Source organism: Crinia signifera, chromosome 3 (genome assembly GCF_055691185.1).
Source record: "Crinia signifera chromosome 3, ASM5569118v1, whole genome shotgun sequence".
NCBI lineage: Eukaryota > Metazoa > Chordata > Amphibia > Anura > Myobatrachidae > Crinia > Crinia signifera.
Window position 1 is genome coordinate 252,851,666 of NC_139219.1, and position 24,533 is coordinate 252,876,198.

At 41.9% G+C, this 24,533-nt stretch overlaps 1 protein-coding gene across 2 annotated transcripts in view; it reads right to left on the reverse strand.

The window, feature by feature from the left end:
- RSRC1 (arginine and serine rich coiled-coil 1) overlaps window positions 1-24,533 on the reverse strand; it is a 347,837-nt gene that overhangs the window by 63,029 nt on the left and 260,275 nt on the right. For both annotated transcript variants that reach the window (XM_083177870.1, XM_083177871.1), the window contains exon 7: window positions 8,530-8,598. In XM_083177870.1, the coding sequence (XP_083033996.1) occupies window positions 8,530-8,598 (69 nt within the window). The remainder of the gene's footprint in view (window positions 1-8,529; window positions 8,599-24,533) is intronic.

A 24,533-nucleotide genomic window follows, 5' to 3' on the forward strand; every position in this document is an offset into this window, starting at 1 on the left:
CCGCAACCTCAAATGGGGCCCCAACATAAACACCACAGTCAAGAAGGCCCAGCAGCGGCTATTCTTCCTGAGACAACTCAGGAAATTCGGCATCCCACAAGAGCAAATGCGTATCTTTTACACAGCAATCATGGAATCTGTCCTTTGCTCCTCGATCACAATTTGGTACGGAGGTGCACATGAGTCAGACAAACGCAGACTGCAAAGGGTGGTGAAGACAGCAGAGACGATCATTGGTGCTGGCCTCCCCCCCATACAGGAACTACACTCAGCTAGGGTAAAGAAGCGTGCGGAAAAGATCGCGACAGACAAGCTCCACCCTGGACACAACCTATTTGTCATTCTCCCATCGGGTAGAGGTTTTAGGGCGATCCCTGCAAAGTCATCCAGATCCGAGAGAAGCTTCTTTCCGACAGCTATCCGCCATTTAGACCATGTACGACAAACTAACGCTTACTGAAACACCCACCTATGCATGTCTAACTATGCTTATCATTGAAATGTAATAACTACCACTGTATGTATGAAAAAAAAAAAAAGTTGTGATGTCTTGTATGTCCTGCCTCCCCTTGTGTCCCTTGCATGTAACTGCTCCGTAATCGGCTAAAAAATCCTAGTATACGTGAGTGTACATAGCCAATAAAGTTGATTCTGATATATCTATATTTCAACAGTCAAACGGTCTTTACTTACACACCTTTGTATCTGTCCCAACCACAGTGCACCATAGTTTTAAGATGTGCAAACTTTCTCCTTCATTTTGCTCTGGTCCAAGCTATGAATCCACCAGACAATGGTTAAATAACGTCAGAATAGACAGATTTTAATTTTCATAAAAAAAAAGTAACACACCCTCCCAATCTCAAAATTAGATGGGGTACAATATTTGCGAATCCTCCCACAAGCTGCATAGCCTGTTGCTGCTCCCTTTTGCAGCGGGCAGTATGTTGTCAGGTAAAGAAAAGAGGAGGTCAGCAGCAGCAAGGACAGTAAAACAATATGGGACACACTCTATCTGAGCCAGACTTTATCAGACAAGTAGCATGTTGTTCACCGATCAATGGATGCTTTAGATAATGGAGTTTATTTGCTTAGGGATAGCCCATCTAAAAACAGTACTCACTTTACAGTAAAAACAAATTAAAAATGAAATAAATCATATCCATGAGATTCAACAGCCAATCCGAAAATACTGTTAAAATAAAAACAAATTGCACATAGTTCTTAAAGTAAAAAAAATAAACATATTTGGCGGATGTATGTTTGCTCTCTGAGTAAACTTGGAAGAGTATATATTTGTATAAAATGAATTAACTGGTTCTGAGCTGTAATATTTAATATTCTGTATAATAAAAATAACCAATAATAAAAGACTCATGGCCATTTCTGTAATGTGACAGGTGCAAATCATTTCACTGAGCAAAACAATAAAAATACAAAGAAATAAAAGATTCACAATCAAATAATCTTCCATGAGAACAGGGAGTGGAGAGTCTCAGGATAAACCAGCAATGACAGCATGCCACAGAGAAGTATTGAGGTAATGCTAACACTTTTATGAAATACAAAAGATGAGGTCTTAAACGGGAAAGGAAAAAAAGAAAGTATACCAAGTCAGGGTTTAGACGAGAATGCGAAGGTTGGCTATGCTTTAGCTGTTTTGTGCTTTGAACGGTTTATGGCAGTGGTTCCCAAAATGTGTGCCGTGGCAACCTGGGGAAGCCCTGGGTTGGTGGATCCGGGCCAATTCTAATTATTTTTGGCCATTGCAATAGGCAAAACCAGTGATTGTGGCTAGTTATAATCATAATATATGTGGACAAACAGAAGCTAATCCTGTCCCTCATCACATAACTGAATCTAAGGATTACATCTAGTTTATTATTGAGTACTTAAGAAAAAAAATAAATTAAATGAAATAAAACTTTGGCCTAGGGGGTGCCACAAAAGAAATTCCCAAACTGGTTGAATAAATGGGAACCACTGGTTTATATCTATGGTACACTTTAAAGTGTTAGAGACATCAGTGAGGTACAGTATGAGACACCAAGCATTGGTGGATAGAAGTGGCACACTTCAATTGTAATTCACCCAGTTAGCAGCCTTGTCTGCACAGATATTTCCTGGCCTCTGTGGAGGGCGAGAGATCCAATGCTACCGTCCTAGGTCAACACACAGCTCGGATCACTACTGCAGCAGGAGGCGTCTACTTATTTATTTATTACTATTCATTAACTTATATAGCGCACACATATTCTGCAGCGCTTTACAGAGAATTTTTGAACACTAACATCAGTCCCTGTCCCAGTGGTACTCACAAATCTATATTCCTTACCACATGTACACACACACACTGACATTCTACTTGTAATAGCGCTGGTAATGCAGCAGGAAGCGTCTATCACTGCTGCTTCCCAGGAAATCCACCCACATTTGAATCAGGGCCATAGCCAAAAATATTTTTAAATACTTTTTTTTCATATTCAATTATTACAAGTCAAATATCTAAATATACCACAATAGAATCTGTAAACAATTTTTATAAAAAGTTAGTACATTTACTTTTACTGTTGGACATTCTGAGTTGATACGGTGTAGCTACTTACAAAGCAAGGCTTGAAAATCGATGGACAATTTGTATCCATTCATCATAATTTCATGATCCACTACGTCCTTTACATGAAATCTGTGATAGCCCATCCATCTGTTAGTCCTAGGCAGAGTACAAATCCTATCACTGTGTTCCTGGCCAATACAGCGTGCAATGGGACCCTGCACTGTGCCGTGCATACACACGTGCACAGTGCAAGCACGGTCAACCTGAAGAGATCACGTTACCCGAGTGAGTGCGCAATTGGGCATACACACAGCACCAATACGCAGGATGTGTCGTTCTGATTTTTCCGGAAACTACATATCATGTACCCAGGTGAGGATCAGCTCATAGACAAGATCTAAGTCGACACAAAAAGGTCGACATGCACAAGTCTGACATTGGAAAAAAGGTCGGCATGCACAACATTGACAGTGATAAAAGGGTGACACAAGTCAAAGGGTGACCTGTAAAAGGTCAACACATGAAAATGCTGACATACGTTTTTCAGAGGGTTTTTTGTGTGTCAATGTCAACACCTGAGCATATGGACCTCCAATTAGAGTACTGCTAACTCGCAATACTTTGGACACTTTACCATTCCCAATTGGAGTCCATGAGGATAGTAAATTATGGAGAAATGTAAAAGAAACCATTGTGAAAATGTCATGTCAACCTTGTGTAGACAAATGCATACCTCGCAACTTCTGTGTTGGGGAAATAGGGACACTCGAGCGGCCGAAAAGGGGGTGGGGCGTATGCAAATGAGGGTGCGGCTTATGCTAATTAGCCGCAACCTCATTTTCATACGAGAATAGACGCTGTGCGCGTCTATGCTATTAGATTGGGGGGTCTCCCAACTGCCACCCCCCGCAGCGGGACAATGCCTGCCGCGGGTGGGACAGCGGGACAGGACCCGAAAATCGGGACTGTCCCGCTGTAATCGTGACAGTTGGGAGGTATGCAAATGTCACGTCGACCTTTAGACCTCTGTCGAACTTTTGTGCATGTCAACATTTTGGTGTTGCTCTATACATACATTATCTGTATGTCATCCCGATACCGCGTACCCTGAAAGTGAACTTTCTAAAACCGTTATTGGATCAATTTTTTTTTTAAACCGCTATATCATTTCTATAGGTCTGGAAATAGTCTTTAAAAAAATTTACAATTTAATAAAACTATAAGATTTGGTTTCCCCAAAACTTATTGACCTACAGAACCAAGGAGACACAACATGTTAAAACAGTCCGACAAAGAGAAAACGTCATTGCAGTCTTATCTCTATTAATCATCGTTACATCTGCAATTCATTTCTTTATCACGCATTAAGCCAAATATCTGGCTAACATAATTAGCAAATTAACATAAGAGAAAAAAAAGATATTCTTTAGATGAAATGAGTGCCCAGTGTAGTTTGAAGTGAGAACAGTTTTGCATACATTATTTAAATTTTCTTCATTACACTGAAAAAGTTATATATATATTTTTTTTAAAATGATCAATGAAAAAAATGTTTAAACTCCAATATATTAAAACCTCTAAAGATGATTACAAGCATTTTTTTTTTTACTATGAATAATAACTCAAAAGCAGAGATAAATAAAAGCTTGAAAGTAGTCAGACCTACAAAGACAGTGGAGAATGACTACACTGCATTCCGTCTTCGAATCCTTCAGTCAATTATTAATGTGAAACTGAGCTCACAGAATATTTGTTATAAGAAGTTGAGGATTTTGATGTTGCATTAAATCTTTGTAACAAATGACACAAAATGCAATTAAAATATATTCAATAAAAACAGTTAGAAAGCAAACATTAATATTTTACTTAACTTTGTTTGGTAACAGAAATGTATACTATTACAAACATGAACATTACCGCTATTCCACCCCCTTTTGCAGTGATATTTCCTCCCCTGAGACCTGCTGCCAGAGATTCAGGGCACTACCAGCTATTTGGAAGGCAGACGAGAATTTTTTTAAATTCAGGTATAAGGTATGCTGTAGTTCTTTACCAGTTTTTGGGATCTGAAGTATTTGAGTAGGGTATGGATCATTAGGTCTCCAAGCATTAGGGTTGACATGCAGAAAGGTCGACATGACATTAGGACAACACGGGCAAGGCTGACAGTTAAAAGGTCAACATGTTTTTTTCCACTGTTTTTTATCCAAATGTTGACACAAGTCAAAATGGACACTAAAATGTAGCACCGCGTCCCCTCACGGTGCCCAGGAGAATAAAATAGTGTGCTTGGCAAATTTTTTTATTCTCCCACCACACCCTAGTGGATGTTAGGGCAAGAAATACTGCCTGTCGACACATGTCGGCTAAAAGAAAAACAGTGAAAAAACCCATGTCGAACTGTGGACTGTCAACCTAGCCTAATGGTGTCGACCCAATGCGTGTCGTCCTAATGACCATATCCCTTTGAGTAAATGGGTTGGAAGGCTGGTGTTAGAGGCTACTAAATTTACTCCCACGTTTCTGCATGAACACAAGGAAAGATTACATTCCTCCAGATGCCATGCTATCACTTTAGCCATGCCTGTGTTACTAAAATGATATGACATGTTTTGGGCATTACAGTTTCTGCTATCATATTTGTCCCAACAAATTCAGCTTCCAAAATGAAATATTACTATTGGAGTTATTCAGACCTGATCACACGGCTTGGCGATTATCGATAGACTGATTGCAGTACATTTGCGCAAAGCCATCCTCAGGGCCGGCGCTACCCAATCAGCAGCTCCTGCAAAGCAGGGAGGCGCCAAGCTGAAAAGGCGCCGTCTCCCTTCCTGCTCAGCCCTCACTGTCATTGCCTCCTGCACGCCGCCTGCAGCGCCTGTCTGACAGCGGGCGGCAGTATGGAGAGGCATGCAGCACTGTCTGTGAATGCCTGGATGACATGTCATGTCCGGATCCGCCCCCTACCATTGCTCCCTGCGCCTGTCAGCTGTCAATCAAATGACGAACAGGCAGCAGCGCCGCCTCCCCTTCCTTCCCACTTCTCAGTGTGCTGTGCTGTGCCAGTCCTCAACACTCGGCCCCCTCTATCTCCTCCCCTCTTCTTCCATCTCCTCCTCTCCCCTCCTTTCCCCCTCAGTCACGAATGCTGCACATACTTTTTGTACTGCTTTCGGATCGCATCACACACACATTGCATGCATGCCGTGCGATGCGATCTAGCCCATAACGTATGCGATTCTCGCAGCGTGTATGGGCACCTTTATTTGCTGCAACATTTTGCGGACACAGCACTGTGATGGTGTATGCATACACCCGAGATCCTCCATAGGATTGCATGTTGCATACACTACCACAATCGGGCTGCAGCTTGTTGCAATGGCAATGTGAAAGGGCGCAAAATGTATGGTTTGCAGGAGGGCGCCGGACACCCTAGCACCGGCCCTGGCCATCCTACTATTTTTTTTGGTCCCTGGCCTTGTACAAGTCGATTGGCAGGGAGCCGGCATTTAGGGGTGATGACCGGCAGTGGTGCAAGTAGAATTTTTTTCTTAGTGGGACTGATAGCCTCCACCAATAATGGGCGTGGCCATGTGTCATGAGGGGGCGTGGTCACACAAAGCTAGAGGAGTGACTAAATTACAATAGTGGCATGGCATCAGGAATCAGGGAATGATAAACAGGGAATGACTGGGGGTGGGTTGGCTCTTGCTTGGGGGAGAGCCAGGCAGCTTGTGCTTACAATTGTGGAGCCTGCTCTTCATGCTGTCGGCGCCGCTGATGCCTGTCAGTGTGACAGGCTAAATCAGCAGTAGCCGGTAGCTTCATATAGCACCAATCATAACGCTGGGTGGGCGGGCTGCGGATGCATTGTATTTAGACTTAACATAAAAATAGAATTGACAGTGGGTCAGGGGGTAAGTGGTACTGCGTACCTGCAACATATTTCTTACAGGTACTCCGTACCACGCCGTACCCCCTTACTTGCAACACTGATGACCGGAAATTTTCTGGGAGTATCAGGGAAAATGCAGGCGTGCTTAGGTGTATGAGGGAAAGATCTGCCACCTATAACAGATATAAAAACGGCAGCATCACGGGACAGTGCAACTGGATGTTACAAAATATCACTGTCTCCATAGATATATGTACATTGTAAAGCTGCCCAAATAAGTGATCCTTATCACTCAATCACTTATTGCAAACATAGCAACAGTGTTTGAACTAATTTAATATAACACATACTATGAGATTTGGGTAATATGTGTATTGTCAAAGAAAAATCTCTCTAAGACTAGCTTAACTGCATGTGGGCAGAATAGAGATACACACCAGGAGATTTTTGCGACCAATATATTTGGCACAATCTCAGACAAACCCAATCCCACAGATATTGAGATAATTCAATATACCACTCCCAATCACCAGTCTTACATAAGAATATATTGCTGCAGGATATGGAAGCAGCCACACGTTGGACACAAACCGGATCCTAGGATAAAATATTGTCCAGTAATATCCAACCCAGTCAAATCGACTTACAAAATGACAAGTCATAATAAAAGGGTGATAGAGATACATACTAGCATCAAATTATCCTCCAGAGATCGGTCACCAGAGACCAGTACAAGCTGACACCGCTCGCGCAATTTTAATTTGCACTGTATTCACCTTGTTTAATGTTATATGTAGTTTGTGATATTTCGCAGTTTTTAAAATAACCCAATAAAAGGTACATTTTATCGTGTTATAGTTTTTTCTCTTTTGGTGCACCACATACTGTATGTGACAAACCTTACCCTATCCCAAAACCTGTTGTGATTCATTTGTCCGTGGTAGCACACCCCTACATCTCAATATTTATTTAAGAATAAATTGACACTGATAGGGGGTCACACTACTTAACAATTCAACTCTTGAAGGCCTTGTGCGATTGAACCCCCAAAAAAACAACTGTATGAGGGAAAGGCGTCAGCTCTGTCCCTGATCTGACTGCTTATATCACAGCCACTGTGTAAGTCCTGGGCTAAACACAGACTGAATATACTGGACAACTCATTTGATGGTGAGAGGCTTACGAATGGATTTGCAGATAATCGCTGATCCAGCAAGTCCTGATGAGTAAACTGCTTGCTTGCACAGGACAGAATTTCAGTCTGTCTGGGTGGCGTATACCAGATCGCAGGGCTCTGCTAATACGCAGCCCAGTGATCAGGTCTGATAACCCATTTGGCAGAAAGTGAAGGATTATGTAACAATTTTAGGTCTACAATGAAAAATTTTGTGAGAATCCCAATTCTGCTTTAGCCACAAGCAACTGGCTCAACTCTGGCATTAAAAGTCAAAGGCCACCGCTGAGATCTACTACATCCGATTTGAGCTATTCATACACTGCTTTCCTTTAACCTGAGTAATACCGCGTGCAGGCTAAAGCTTCGGCTCGGACTCACATCAGACTTGGGATAACGAACATGGGTTGGAGTTGGGACTTCAGATATACTGACCCCTTTTATTTCGCTGGGAGGGTTGGTCCCAGGTATTCAGTGTTGACACAGGATGCTTGGAGTGGACGTCAGCCCCAAGAACTTTTAGGTATAACTTGGGTCTCCCTTTCACACTGCAGGTGACCTGGTTGAACCCAGGAATAACCCTGATCACAACCCAGGCCTTGGACCTGGGACAAACCCAGGATTTACAACTCGTATCGTCCCTTTGACACCAAGCTGGGACCCAGGTCACGCTAACTTGCCCCAGGCAATAACCTGGGCGTCTCAGCTCAGTGCGAAATGTGTAAAATTCCACCTCCCTCTAAAGATACTGTAGGTAGGCAGACTACTGGTTTTCCAATGGGTTCTGGGGCACCTGTATTGGTTGTCTTATGGGAGGAATATGGATTGCTTTAGTTAATGGCTTTGAATTATTAAAGAATTGTATATAAATATCATATGAGCATATCCATAAACATTTACCTTCTTCTTTACGCTTTCTGGCATCCTCTTCACTTTTCTCCTTTGCTTTTAATGCTTCATCTGCTTTTGCTAAACCAAACCAAACAAAAAAATGAAATAGTTAGAGCTGTAACAAATTAGTAACAGTTTTCAATTCAGCACTAAGGGGCAAAGTTACTTAGCCACGGGATCCGCCCTGTGTTTATGTGTTAACATTATGCACATTCTGCAGCATATTTTCATGAATCACACTTCCTAATGGCAAGTTGTAGATTAAGCATATTCTCTCTTATTTCCATCTTTGACCTTAGTTTCCTGATTTCCCCCACCCAAAAACAAAAAATGCAGCAAACAAAAAACCCCGGCAAACAAAAACAAAAAAGAAGTGTGCACCTGGTCAAAACCATGTTGTACTGCAGGTTGGGCAGATTTATAATGTGCTAGGGGAATATGAAGGACGTGTCCAAACTCAGACCTACAGGTACTATAAATTGCAGTGTAAAAATAAAAGGTGTCTAGCAGTTGAAGGCTTCAAGCATAAGCAGCCAATATTACCACACATGAACAAATATAAATGTATCTGTTCCCATGCAGTTTGCAACTTTGTTTTTGGCTTTGCTCCCAACTCAGCCAATGTCAGTAAATAAATTATATGTCAACAATGAAATCACAAATTTTATATAAAGCTGTTAAAAGCAAACATGAACGAAAACATTGTACAGGGTGTAATTTGGGCTCACGCACTATACAAGTAAATTACAGACATGTGAATTACACACAGCTACACAATAAATGGGTTATGACTGCACAGCTATTAGGACCTTAAATCTTAAGGCCCGTACACATTAAACAATATTACCCTGGCTATTACCCCCCATTCTGGTATCATTCATCATCGCCAGCATTGGCAAGTGTGTATGCACTTGCCAATGCCGGATCGCTGCCGGTAACGACGACATCACTGGATACCTATATTAGGCAATGTGTAACCAGCTTTATTTTTTGGATCACATCAAAATTATGTTTGTTTTGATTTTCTTATGATCTTTGATAGCATAAAGCAGTGGATCCCAAACCTTCTTAAATTAAAACACTCTAGATTATCAGGTTTTTTTCATGACATGTTGTAAGCCTCTCATCTTTAGACTCAGTTATATGGAGATAGACAGGGATGTGCTTCCGCTTGTCCACATATATTATGAATGTCACCAGCACTGGGTTTGCCTATTACACTGACTATACATAATTGAATTTTGTCCTGGACCACCAACCACTGACACTCCTTGTCTACATCTGTACACCGTTAGATCTCGATTTAGATGCAGGAAATAGATCTGTAGAACATCAGATCTGATAGTGTTGATGTAAGCGGAGATGATATCTGGAACTTTTAATCATTCTACAGGACTCTAGTACAGCAGCAGAAATTGCATTGGAGCACTGGGTTCCTTAACAAGTTCTATGCGTTACTACACTTCAAACAAATCACCTACATGAGTGCTGCATGATTAGGCAGTTAAGAGATAAGGAACCAATGAAGTTTGTTTTTGCCCACAATCTGGACAATTAGGTCGCCACTTACAGCCAGGGGATGAAACATATTAATGACTGCATTTGTAATGTGATCATCACCAGACATAATTGCATACAATACTTATCTGCAGAAATATCAGCGAGTATGCTCCATTTTCTTCTTGCAGGGACTGATCTCTGTTACTCAGCTGTCGTGGCAATGCTTTGGTTTTTGGGTATCTGACTCATGGTGTAAAAAATCCATGCATGAATACCGTCCTGTGCATGTGCAATGGACAGTAATGGAAACCGTAACATCAGATACCTCCCTGGGATATTTTTTGTAATTTAGCTTTTTAGCTACTACAGCCACTGCCATCTAATGGTGACATTAAGCTTGTGTGGACAAGCCCTAGAAAAATGCTGTTTCTGGAGCTTGATGCATTCTCCATACCATACAAATCTGTGGACATTAATGTGCTGTGGGACTTCTGCAGATATGTCTTCTGTCTGCTGTGGAAACTTTCCCAACATATGGGGAGGTACAAAGATATGGTAAAACCCCAGAAAATTACCATTACCAAATGTTGCTTAATTATTTTAGGCGAAACTCATTAAGCCAATTCAATTTTGAGCGATCTGCGGTTGTGATGTATGGCAGACCATGCCATTAGGATGGTATTTTTAAGCAGCAAAAAAATGTGTCTTTCACATATTCTTTGGCAGCGATTTTTCTTTGCCATATCTCAATAGGGTCCGTTTTTGCTGACCAAAAATTTCCCCTCATCTCCCGAAATAACATAAAATTCTCAAAGCTCTATAGACCTATACATTTTAAAAAGACTCATTGCAATTTTGGTTTTGCCTGCCTGAGACAGGTGCAAACAAAATCCCAAAAAAGTGCCATCATCATGGGATAAGCACTAGCATCTGGGCAAATTGAATATTCCCCTTCAACTTGGGAAAAAACAACATGGCTCACTCCTACATCAGGTAAAATGAGGGATGATGTTGTGATTCTGAGAGTTCGCATACAGTACTGAGAGCACATAGACCAAACTGCCACAGCAACTGGTTGATCTATGGGCCAGAAATAATAAGAAAATAAGCGCTGTTTTCTGGTAATTCTACATACGCACACGTTACCACTGAGATTTTCCTTCTATAGTCACTCTTAGGAGAACTACTAAACAATTTCATGGAAAACATAAACTGTTGGTAGCTCTCGAGGACTGGCGTTGGCTACCCCTAGATAGATGGATAGGTATCTATATAGATAGATACATTTTCTTTAGGTTTTTAAAGGTGCAATGTGCTAAATACATATAGAGGCATATTGTATAAGACTGGAAAATAGTCCAAACACTATAATATAAATGCCTGTACACACGGGGCGACCTGGCTTTTTGTGCTGAACGACGTGCAATGCTCAGCACATACGGGACACCTGCTAAGCACACTGCGACGCTGTGTGCTACTGCTTGGCAGGACTTGCCCCGTGATCTGGGGAAAGCCATTGCAAGCACTGGCTTACCCAGCTAGTGATACAGACGCATGGGACAGCACATTGGCATCGCTGCAGGGCATACACACAGAGTGTTCTGTGCTGCTTTTCTAAGAATCTAATCAGATCGCTTAGAAAAGGGGCGGAAATCGCCCCGTGTGTATACCCCGTAACCCTTTTCCTTAAATGTTTAAGCTTTTTATTAATGTACAGGCAGAAATATGCTCACTTTCCTGACCCTTTTTTAGGGACATCACTAAACTGTGAAGTTTGTAACTTTCAGAATATCTGCGCTGAATGAATGATTGCATTAAATCAGCATCATCGGATCTTCTGCTCACACAAACAGCAAATATAAATAATGCATTATAGCATGAAAAAGAATACATAAAAAAAGAAACCTCTATAATCGATTTCAGAGGCAGACCGGCCCACGGGTGTTTAGGGGCAATACCCTGGGCCCACCTCCTCTATGGGCCATTAACTGGGTGGAGCAGGGCCATGGATGAACTTGGGTGTTAGGTTTGTATTTATGGAAACTACACAAAGATTACCCCTTCTGCCCCTTGAAGAGGGTGGCCCAGATGCATATTTCCCCCCTCCTTTATAAAGGGATCCTGTTCTTTGCATGTCCTCTATAAGTTTCCCAAGTCCCTCTTTGGTGGATGGCCATGTGACTTAAGACTTCGTCCCTACTATTACATTCCCTAGTGGGCCCTTCATGCCCCAATCTGACACTGACTGGTTTTCTCGACAATAGTACATTAATAACTTTGCACTGTAATTATATTTTTACTGAGCCTGTACTATTTATTCTACTCAACGCAATTAATCATGGCCAATAGCTGCATGAGGAGTCCAATGATGGGCCATAGTAGTAGAGAAGGCACAAGTAAAGTTACAAACTCTACTTCCACTGTGAAACATTATTGCACTTCACAAACATTAATTGCAAGAGGAAGGTCCTCCTGTGGCGAGGATATACCAAGAGAGCAGCTACTGGCAAGAGAAGTTCAGCAGCTGATAGCACAGAGGCAGAGTGAGAAAGGGTTTAAAAGTGTCTCTGATTTTGGTCACACTTCAATATGCATTACTAGAGGAGCCATCTGGATGAGCAACAGTTGTCTAATAAACTTTAATCAAGCAACCCTACAGTGCCAGTATTGGCCAATCCTGAATGTGCTACTATTTTGCTCACTCTGTAAAAGACAATGGGGTAGATGTATTAAGCGTTTACAAGAGATAAATTGTAAAGGCTTAATACACACGCACCCACAACCCACACGCACCCACCTCTCACACGCACCCACCACCCACACAACCTAATTACTATCTCACCTGTCCCCTCCCTTCCTTTCTCCTGTGCTCTCTGGAATGCTAGATCAGTCTGCAACAAGCTCCCGACTATCCATGACCTCTTTATCTCCCACTTTTTTAACCTTCTCGCCATCACTGAAACCTGGCTCTCCTCCTCTGACACTACCTCCCCTGCTGCCCTCTCTTATGGAGGCCTCTCCTTCACACACTTGGTAAGACCTGATGGCCGCCAGGGTGGAGGAGTGGGCATCCTCCTCTCCCCCAACTGCACCTTCCGCGCCATCCCACCTGAGCCCTCCCTCACATTCTCCACCTTTGAGGTACACACTATCCGCCTCTTCTACCCTCTTCACCTCCTTGTGGCTGTAATCTACCGCCCCCCTGGCCCCTGCTCCCCTTTCCTTGATAACTTTGCTGCGTGGCTTCCACACTTTCTTGCCTCTGACCTCCCCTCTATCATCCTAGGTGACTTTAACATTCCTATTGACATCAATAATGCTGCCTCCCCTAATCTGCTTGACCTTACCACCTCCCTTGGACTTTCTCAATGGACCTCCACCCCCACTCATAATCTCGGACACTCCCTTGACCTAGTCTTCACCCACCATTGTAATCTCTCTGATTTCTCTAATTCTTCCTTCCCACTCTCTGACCACAATCTGCTCTCTTTCACCCTCTCATCCTCCCCTCTCCCCTCATTGCCCAGACCCACAGTCACCAGACGTAACCTCGGGTCTCTTGACCAACCTGTCGTGTCCTCCCTGGAGACTTTCCTCTCTCCTCTTTCAAGCATGACTTGCCCCAACAAGGCGGCCTCTTTCTATTACTCTTCTCTCACCTCTGCTCTCGACTCTGTAGCCCCCCCTTCACACTGTCCCCCTCAGACGCTCTAAACCCCAACCCTGGCACAACAAAATATCAGGATTCTTGCAAAAATGTGCACGCTCTGCTGAAAACCTCTGGAGGAAATCTCACTCTCTGGCAGACTTCCTCCATTTCAAGTTTATTCTCTCCTCCTACAGCGCTGCTCTCTCCTCTGCCAAACAATCTTTCTTCAAATCTCTCATCTCTTCCCATTCCTCCAATCCCCGACATCTCTTTGAAACTTTCAACACTCTACTTTGCCCTGCACCACCCCTCCTCCCTTCATCCCTCACTGCCACTGACTTTGCCTCCTTCTTCCTCTCTAAAATTGAGGTATTCCGACATGATATCTCCTCCCATACCCCCTCTGCTGCCCACCCACCCCAATCATCCTCCCCTCCCAACTACCCCACTCTGTCATCCTTCTGCCCTACTACAGCTGAGGAAGTCCGCTCCCTCATCTCATCCTCTCCCCCCTCTACCTGTCCCTTGGACCCTCTCCCCTCCCGTCTCCTCAGTTCACTCTCCCCCACTGGCTGCTCCCACCTTGCTCACCTCTTTAACCTATCTCTTTCTACTGGCATCTTCCCCTCACCCTTCAAACATGCTCTGGTCTAGCCTATTCTTAAAAAAACCAAAACCTGGACCCTTTATCTCCCACAAGCTACCGCCCTATCTCTCTTCTCCCATTTGCCTCTAAAATACTAGCAGGCGTCTCACCAGCTACTTGTCTGACCACTCCATCCTTGATCCCCTTCAATCTGGCTTTCGCCCACTTCATTCCACTGAGACTGCCCTAGTGAAAGTCACCAATGACCTGCTGTCAGCCAAATCCAAGGGTCACTTCTCCCTGCTTATCCTTTTGGACCTATCTGCTGCCTTTGACACTGTGGATCACCCTCTCCTCCTCCACACACTCCAAAACATTGGCCTCTCTGGCACAGTCTTCAACTGGTTTTCCTCTTACCTCTTCAACCGTTCCTTCTCAGTCTCTGGCTCCACCTCACCACCTTCCATCCTTCCTGTCGGGGTCCCTCAGGGTTCCGTCCTTGGCCCCCTTCTGTTCTCTCTGTACACCTCCTCTCTGGGTGCACTCATTAACTCCTTTGGCTTCCAATATCACCTCTATGCGGATGACACCCAAATCTACCTCTCCTCTCCTGATCTGTCCCCCACTGTTTTCTCTCAAGTTTCAAACTGCCTTTCTGCCATCTCCACCTGGATGTCTGAGCGATTTCTGAAGCTGAATATGGACAAAACCGAACTTATTATCTTTCCCCCACCCAGAGCTATGCCCCCTACTAATATCTCTATCACTGTTAACAACACCATCATCTCCCCCGTTCCCCAACTCCGCTGCATGGGTGTCACTCTTGACTCCTCCCTCTCCTTTGCACCCCACATCAAAGCCCTGGCCCATTCTTGCCGGTTCCAGCTACGCAACATTGCTCGCATCGGGCCCTTTCTCTCACAGAGTGCAACTAAGCTGATCATCCACTCATTGGTCATCTCGCGGCTTGACTACTGTAATGCTCTCCTCACCGGCCTCGCTCAATCCCAACTGGCTCCTCTCCAATCTGTCCTCAATGCTGCAGCCAGGCTTATCTTCCTCTCCCGCCGCTCTAATTCTGCCACTCCCCTTCAACAAAATCTGCACTGGCTTCCATTCCCCTACAGAGTCCTCTTCAAACACCTCACACTCACATACAGGGCCATCTCTAATTCCAATGCTCCATATATCTCTAACCTCATCTACATTCATACACCCTCCCACCCTCTACGGTCGGCTGACGACTGTCGGCTCTCCTCCACCCTGATCACTGCTTCCCATGCTAGAGTACAGGACTTTGCCCCTGCTGCACCCCTTCAGTGGAACGCACTCCCTTGCTCCATTAGACTCTCCCCGACCTTGCAAAGCTTCAAACAGGCACTGAAAACTCACCTATTCATCAAAGCATACCCTTCCACTGCATAAACCAGCTGGTTCTCCGACCCCTTGCCTGTTTACATCCTGCTATCTAACCACCACCCACTCGCTTGCACCTCTTGTAATCTGTCTGTCTTCCCTTCCTACTAGATTGTAAGCTCCTCCGAGTAGGGCCCTCTTCCCTCCTGTTGTCAAAGCCCACTTCTCTTCACGTTTCACTCACAGCTCTCCTATACTCCAACACTCAGTGACCATCTTCGTCTGCATACTCATCTCCATCATTGGCCTCAAGCCTCTAGTTGTATGTTGATTGAGTCCTCACTACTTACATTTAAGCTGTAATGTGTTTTGATCTGTGGCACTATTTATTTGTACTGTATTTTTGCTATTTATTCAATGTTATGCCAAGCTTTGTCTCCCTGTATTGTTCCTTTGTACGGCGCTGCGAAACACTTGTGGCGCCTTATAAATAGAATTATAATAATAAATGCAATACATTTTTTTGTAACTCTGGGTGAATTAATATGGCATTGCTGGCTATCGTAAGCTTTTAGAAAATGGCTAAAACACACTACAGACCACAACAGAAATATAGCACTTGTAGGTTATAGTCCATAAATAAAATGGTTAATCATGTTAGCGACTTTCCCATGATCTATGTAAATACATTTAGATCACATACAGAACGGTTTACCTTACCATTCTCCTTCTGCATCAAAAAACAGTATGAACTACATCCAGCAAGTAACAAAATTGTTCTCTCTGTGTAAGGATTATAATCCAGCACACAACATGATTAGATGGATGAATTATCCAAATGTTGCAAGATGCAGTTTCTAGTTTAAAATATAATGGAATTATATATTTTCTTCTCAATAAATCATGTGAACAGTACTTTATTCCTATTATGACAGCACTCGTTAAAAGAATCTCTTTCCCTCTGGAAACCTCTTCCCTTATTACTTAATTATCTATTAGTTGCTCGACTGCAGGGGTTTTGAAACACTTTACTACAGATGTTAAAGAAGATTAAAAATATACAGCACAGTAACAGGGGACTATCAATATACTCTGTAAATTAATTAAATTTCTGTTCTAGCACATCATTTATTCCAAAGCATTAATGTCTCAAAGGAGCCATTCCCTTTTATTGCCATCTCACTGCCTGATGAGTGAACTAAGTGAAAATAAGTCTCTAATAGCATTATACTTGATGAAATATTAAGTTTAAAAAGTACTGCCTTCTCAGATGAAAAAAAAAAAAAAAAGAATCTCAACCAGGAGGACACCTCACCTGGAGGACACCAGGTGTATGTACACGAGATTATAAGTACATACTCAGGTATTCACTAGGGTTTATAATCAATACAGGACCAGCCGGACCGCCATTAGGCAGATGTCTAGGGCACTGGAATTTGGGATGCACCATATAAGGTCTTAAATATACAAAATTGAATGTGTGAAATTAACTTATCATGCAGGATATACTGTACTTGCCATTTTGTCTAGTAAACAGTTACAAGGCCAGAGATATTATTAAGTGGTGCAATTAATATCCATACCTTTTGACGATCTAGAGTATGCCCAGACTTTTTCTTCTGCGTGTTATCTTTATTGTGATAAAGCATTTTTAGACTGCTCCCCATGTTATATATGTGCCGATGGTGGTCTCTTCTACACTATTCCACTTGGGTATTTTGGATGGAACTTGGATACTTGGAAAATGCTACCTTTTGGATGGGACTCTCCCCCCATTTCCCTTCTGATAACCCCAAATAGAGTTCATATTATGCAGCATTATAGTCGGTAATGAGTATTGCATGGGTTTTGTAGGATGGAGCTTTGCCTAGGGAACAGAGAACACTTGCACAAGCCTTGTTGTCCCCCGCCAATCTCACTGTGCAACAGCATACAAACTGCATCTTAACTGTCCTACACAAATACCATTACATATTTTTGTTACATCAAAAGAAACGGTAACAATATACATAACTTAACTCATAGGAAGGCTAAGGGGTGTATTCAATGCCGTGGACGAGCGGTGACAGCGAACAGGGCTTCCTGCTCGCTGTCACCACTCACCCTGTCAGTATTCAACGCACCCCCCTCATAAGCCAATTCCCCCTCGCTCTGTTTTTTTGAGCGAGGGGGAATTGGCGTATGCGGCTCCAGAAGACTCGCGGCTAAATACAGCGGGTTTTCTGCATTAGCCGCAGGTCTCTCTTTTTTGGGGAATTCACACCGTCCTGTGACGGCGAGGATTTCCCCAGAACGTTGAATAGGGCGAGCGGCTGGCGAGGGGGTTAAACAGCGAGGATCGCTGGTTTTCTGCAATCCTTGCTGTTTAACCTCCTCGCCAGCCGCATTGAATACTACCCTAAGAGCACATGTAATCCTTACAATAATAATTTCTTGCAAAGGATTTACACATTAAGGTACACAGCAACACTGCTACATTGAAAGGGTGATTATTGAAATAATTTTCTTTATAAGCTTTATTTTGCCCAAGTCCATGTTGCGATAATATACTAATCTCAACTTGTAAAATGCCTGGAGAACAGCTCCTCCAATACATAAACAAACATTTTAACATTTTTGCTTATGCATTACTACTATAATAGAATCAAACGAATAGTTGCGCGCTGAAAAACATTCTATTTACAAGAAGGGAATTGCTTCATGTTATAAGCTGATGGCTGTTTGAGGCATGAATCAGGAAAAAATGTTAATTAGTAGCCTGTAACTGTTCAGTTTTTCTCTAGTCAGTCCTGTTCTCTGTAGCAAATAAGGAATGTGGCCTTTCCCATGAGGCGTGTCCTTGTGATTGGTGATGGGAGGGTAAACCGTTTCTGTTCTGCAACTAGAAATATTGGGCAGCACAGCAATTAGCCGAAGACTTCAATGGGACAGTGTTCCAACAATAATGGAAGATCGCAGTAACAAGCAGCAACAAAGCACTGCTGCGATGTGGGAGTACTATTGTTTTGCTCAGGATGAAACACAAAAGCAAAATACCTAATTAATGTTCCAATACAGCATTTTAAATAGTAAGTATATCCTTTAAAAGACTTTACCTAAAGTTCCAGAATTTATTTGGTTACTGTTTCTTAAATAGCGCAGCATATTCCATTGCGCTTTACAATTGGAAACTAAAGTTCAATTAAAACAAATGGGATAGATACTGCTCTGAACAAAGAATAAACAAATGTTCTACGTTTACTAACCTGGATATGCCATGTCAAAATTAGCACCCTCTTCACATGAACGATACTTATTTAACTAACGCAGAGCCTATTAAACATACTTTGTAAAGCTGGTTACACATTAGATGACTTGCACAACATTGTGGGTGACATCCACAAGCGCATACACACTTTCTGGTACCAGTCATGCTGCATACATTAGCATTGCCCTTGCAAATGACATCCCCTGATGGCAAAACATTGGGAATAATTGCCTATAATTGGATACCAGCCTTAGGGCCAGATGTATCAAGCTTCAAAAAGTGATAAAATGGAAAGTGATAAACGGCCAGCAAATAAGCTCTCACCTGTCATGTTACAGGCTGGGTTTGAAAAATTACAGACAGGAGCTGATTGGCTGGTTGTTTATCACTCTCCAGGTTATCACTTTGAACGCTTGATACATCTGGCCCTGAGTTTCCTAACATCCCCACTAGGGAGAACATGTGGCCCCAATCTAAGGTGATTTAAACTCAAGATATCTATATAATAAGTGACATGACCTGTCCCCTCTCAAAACTATACCAGGATGGATGCAGGGCTGGGTAAACTGACATACGTTGGCCAATGTTACTAGAATAACTATATCCAGCTATGGTGTCCTGTGCTTATGCACCTTATTTACTTACACATAACATACCACCTTACCCCAATGCTGATTTCCCTTCTACTCCTGGTCAATATCAGTATATTTGCAGAATTAAAGTAGCCAGTTAAGGAGTTGGCATGGTTACAGGTGTAGCTAAAATAAAGATGAGCCTAGTAACAAATAAATAAATCTGGCAATCGGAGTGGATATGTATTGCAGATTGCCATTTCTGAATACATAATTTGACATGTTCTTAATACAGGATGACTAAACACCAGCACTGAGGAAATGTAATAGGATGAGAGAATCAGAAAGTTAGAGTTTTTTAAAGCAGCAATCCATTACACTGCAAAAAGCAAACTGGTTTTGCAGTGTAAATGATTGCCGCTTTAAAAAAAACTGGAGATTTCTTACCAAATCTCTCACTTTTCTCAGCCTATTACATTTCACCCTGAATATTTCTGATGTGAGCATTAAAATAAAAATACATTGCTAAATATAAAGCTGTTTTTTTTTCTACAAGTGGTATTAAATAGTAGAATATGACCTCCAAATGCGATGGTAATCAGAACACCAAGATGTGAATTTAACTGCTGTGATTTAACCAACTTCCCACTGACACGCCTGCCCAATAGTCATTCACTCTCTGCGTATCCAGTTACAGAAGCATCACCCCTAAGATGACCTATGGGGGAACACAACACTTATGCTGAATGTTAGGCGATATGTTTACAAGACACCTTCATTATAAAACGCTAAACTGTGAAGTCATTTACATTCTGTTCATCTTCTAGAAAAAAAAACTTAATAAAAAATTATATTGAAACCTAATTTGGATTATGTGTGTGATTGTAGAGTTAACCTTACAGTCATGTTAAAGGCTTAGTTGATTCTTCTTTCAGATTATCCAGTTTAGACACATTTTCCTCTCTACAACCAATTTCAGTACATATTAGTACAGCTCATTAGGCTGAAATGTAATATTGCAAACATCAGGTGGATTTCCAGTGCCTCCATTATCAGCACAAGATGGATTGCTCACATGCAGATCTGAGGCCAAGTGGGCACCATTTATATTCAATAAACTTCCCCTACTTGATTTTGATTTATCTATTCTACAATGCAAATATTCCATATACAGCTAAATGTGTTTCACACAAAAAGCCATAAAGTGAGAAGGCTTTGAATTAAATTGTACAAATGGTAATTTTTAATGCAGACAAAAGCTTTTTCCCACCTATTTTGTCAAATCCACTTGGCACTCAAAGGGTTAATTATATAGGGCAGGACACAAACAACTGACATTTTCCTCTTCTCCAGTAGCTCTCACATTCTACAGTGATGCCTGGTGGGAAAAAAATATTGTGTCAAATTGATCAGAGAGAGCGCGCATCATTAACGAAATTGCACATACACACTAGATGTGTATGCTCACTAGATGTGATGTATCTTTTAAAAAATTGTGTAGAGTGTATAGGGCTTTAGTTCTGCTGTGTGTCTCAGTTCGATCTCCTTAAAATTTAAATATCTTAATTTCCTTTGTAACGAAGTACAGAAACTTTCCGCAGGCATTTAAATAGTTAAAGAAAAATGGTCAAACATACAAATATATTAAAGTCTATTTGTAAAATTCAATATAATTGAGGCCAAAAGCACCTTATATTGTAGGTATGAGGGAATGCGTGATAATGACCATTGTTAAAGATATTTTCATGTACTGTATATCATCTAATGTGTAAAAACTATGATGGGACAATGACAGCCTACTCCTAGATGTGGTGACGGAATGACATACAGGTGGAGTTGACGTCATTCAGCGGGGTCTGGCAGTCAGATCGCCAACTGCCAGCCTCCGGAAGAGGACGCGCGTGCAGAGTTCGCGTCCCCTGCCGCCCGGAAACTGGGATGGGCGTGGGAGGTGGATGGAGCGCCTCTCCGCCGGTGATCGCCAGCAGGGGCATTCTGGTGAGCCCTGGCGCTGGCTGAGAGGCACTCCATCTGTAGTTTGTAACATTGTTTACTTTGTGTGTACTATATGGTTTGTTAAGAAGTTGATAACATTGCATCATTTGCTCTGTTGTCTAATGTGTAGCTAGCTTTAAAGTAAGGCTGACAATGTTGTAGAGAGCACTGTAGCTACTCCAGCTGCTCAGAAACATGTGGACTGCTAAGCTGTGTTGGCCTGTGGTTGAATTAAAAGTGTTTTTTAGAAACAGCACAATTCTGTTATAGTCCTAGTTCTCATTAGAATGTTATTTACATATATTTTAGTTTGTTTGTAAAACAGCTGCAATAGTTTTAACTGAATATTATAATACTGTACGTATTCCTGTTGTGCAACATTGGTGTTAGTCCTTCCTATCATCATTAGCATTACCTGAGAGCAGCTGCAGAATGGGTCGGATTCTGGTTCACTTGTAATAGCAAATTCTCTATCTAATGGACAAAACCATGTGCACTGCAGATGTAACATGCAACATTAGATTTGGGTGGGGTTTGTACTTCAAACTGATATCTATATTGCATTGTAAAAATAAAGCAGCCAATATTTGCCCTGCACAGAAACAAAATACACCCACATGTAACTCTCTCTGCACATGTTACATCTAACCCACCTGCAGTGCAATGGTTTTGTCCATTAGATAAAGAATTTGCTTTTGCAAGTGAATCAGAATCAGGCCCTCTATCAGGAAAATGTCAGGTGTGGATGGCCAACACTAAGTAGTCAGGCTGCTTAGTTGGCTGGCAGCAGATCCTATCCAATTGGGTGGTACATTAATTACACACCATCTACAGCTGGGGTAGCCAACCCTAGTCCTCTAGAGCTACCAACAGTGCATGTTTTGCAGGTCTCCTCACAGAATCACAAATGAGCTAATTAGATCCATCTGTGGATCTTTTAAAATGTGTCAGTGATTAATGAGTGCAGTTGTGCAGCAGCTACGCTGTCTGGAAAATGTGAACCGTTGGTAGCTCTCGAGGGCTAGGGTTGGCTACCACTGATCTACAGCAAGCAGATTTAAATAACTTCCTCAATCCCACAGTAATGAAAGCCCTATGATTTTCAAAAATTTGGTAATAATACCAGGTGGCACTTAACCCAATTTATGTTCCACTAAAGGGCAGTTATTCAATGTATATATTCCTTTATACCATTAAATGTGATAGAAATATTTTTTATTAGATATAAAAAAATGATTTAACATAATATTAAAACCCATAATTTGCATTTTTTTAATAATTGCATCAATCTTTATACAACAATTAACTCTCTTACAGTAGTTTGCATTTAAGCAAAGTATGTTATAGGGAAACCCCGCTATTCAAGTTGGAACATTGCCTAGAATTTCTCATCCACTGATAAAACAATCACTGTCCACATTACTATATATGTCTAGCAATTCATTCACTCCCTTGACCTCCATCAGCTTCCCAGACTGAACATTAACTCTTTCTTTAAATTGTTTCTGACAGGAACAAGTTCAAATTTTGGCATAGGAAGAGCCGGAAACTCTTACCTATACTTGTACTCACTGCAGTCACAGATGTTATTCCTAGAAGAGCTAGTAACCATGGATTTCAGTTTGGATTGTCAAATACTGAGCCATATAGTCACGTCATTGGGTAATTGTAAATACAAAGTGAATTACATAGTGGCACACTCGCTAACATTCTAAGTGGATTTAGGCCTTGTCTTGATCCATTAAAACAATGTCAAATCTACATAAACCACACACCTATTTCATACAGGTCTCTAGGGTGCCTAAAAACAGTATGTGCACTTTGGGTCAAATGTATTAAGCCTGGGGAAGTGATAAAGTGGAAGGTGATAATGCACCAGCCAATAAGCTCTTAAGGGATCTTGGCAGAACGGATCCGACTTTAGAAGCAGTCGGACCCTTTCTGCCGAGAAAGGCCATGGATTGTCGAGCTCCCGGCATTTGGCAGCCAGGACATTGAATCCCGCGTGCGATATTTGCATGCGATGCGATCTGATGGGAAGTGCCGCCGTGAAACTAAACAAGTAACAAAACATTTTGTTGGGTTACCATTTTTTGACATTCTTACAGCAGTAAGGCACACATAATAAAGTATAGGTAACAAATATACAAATAAAACTGTAGCAGAACCCTCTAGGAATAGTTCTCGGTTTAAAAAAAACCAAGGGCAAACACTACACACAAAGGCCTTATGAGCTGACCGCTTCGGTGACTCGTCAATATCTCTCACCAGCAAGAAATGCTGAATGGCCTAGAGAGGTACATGCAACAGAAAAAAGGTAGTGTCTAGAGCCCCTTCAGTTTTGACAATTTTCCCATCATGCTCTGGGTCCACGTATACCTGGAGGGGGGATATAAATCTGTGGCGAGCGAAGGGAGCCCGCGAGGGTACAATGCAGCTAAAATAAAACAAAATAACCTACACCTATGTGAATTACAGATAAAATAAAAAACGTTGTAGGGCATCTAACAACTTCCGCCCTCACTGAATGTAACGTCCTGTAACCAAAACTGAAAGGGATCTAGTCTCTACCAGCAGAGAAAGGCCTCTGATTATTTTCTTGCATTTCATTCCTAATTTGCTGGAGAGTTTGTGTCAGTTCTTTAATTGTCCCTTCAGACTAGAGTAAACTGAGCTGTGTGGAAAACTACTGTAGCTGCAAGTTTTTAGATTCAAATAATAATACTCACTTACATTGCAAAGATTTCACATATTAACTTTGTGTTGAAAACCACATTGCAATAGAACCTTGAAATGTTGATACAGAGGTGGAAGTGACATTAACTATATCAGGGTTATTGCTCTATAAAAATAAAACTTTGGTCAAAATGATGAACATTGTTTTACAACTAAACAAAATAAGCAAAAGTCCTCTGAGGTTGTCCAGTATGCACTACCATTGAGGTATTAGAGTTTTACTCCACAATCTATATATATTAAAGGCAAAAACCAAAATGGAGTCATCACAAAATCTCTTAAACCACAAGGCCTACAATCTTGAAACTTGGCGGGTAGCTTCTACTTAGGTCCTAGGTGCTTGCTAAGAACTCCTAGAATATGTACAACGTA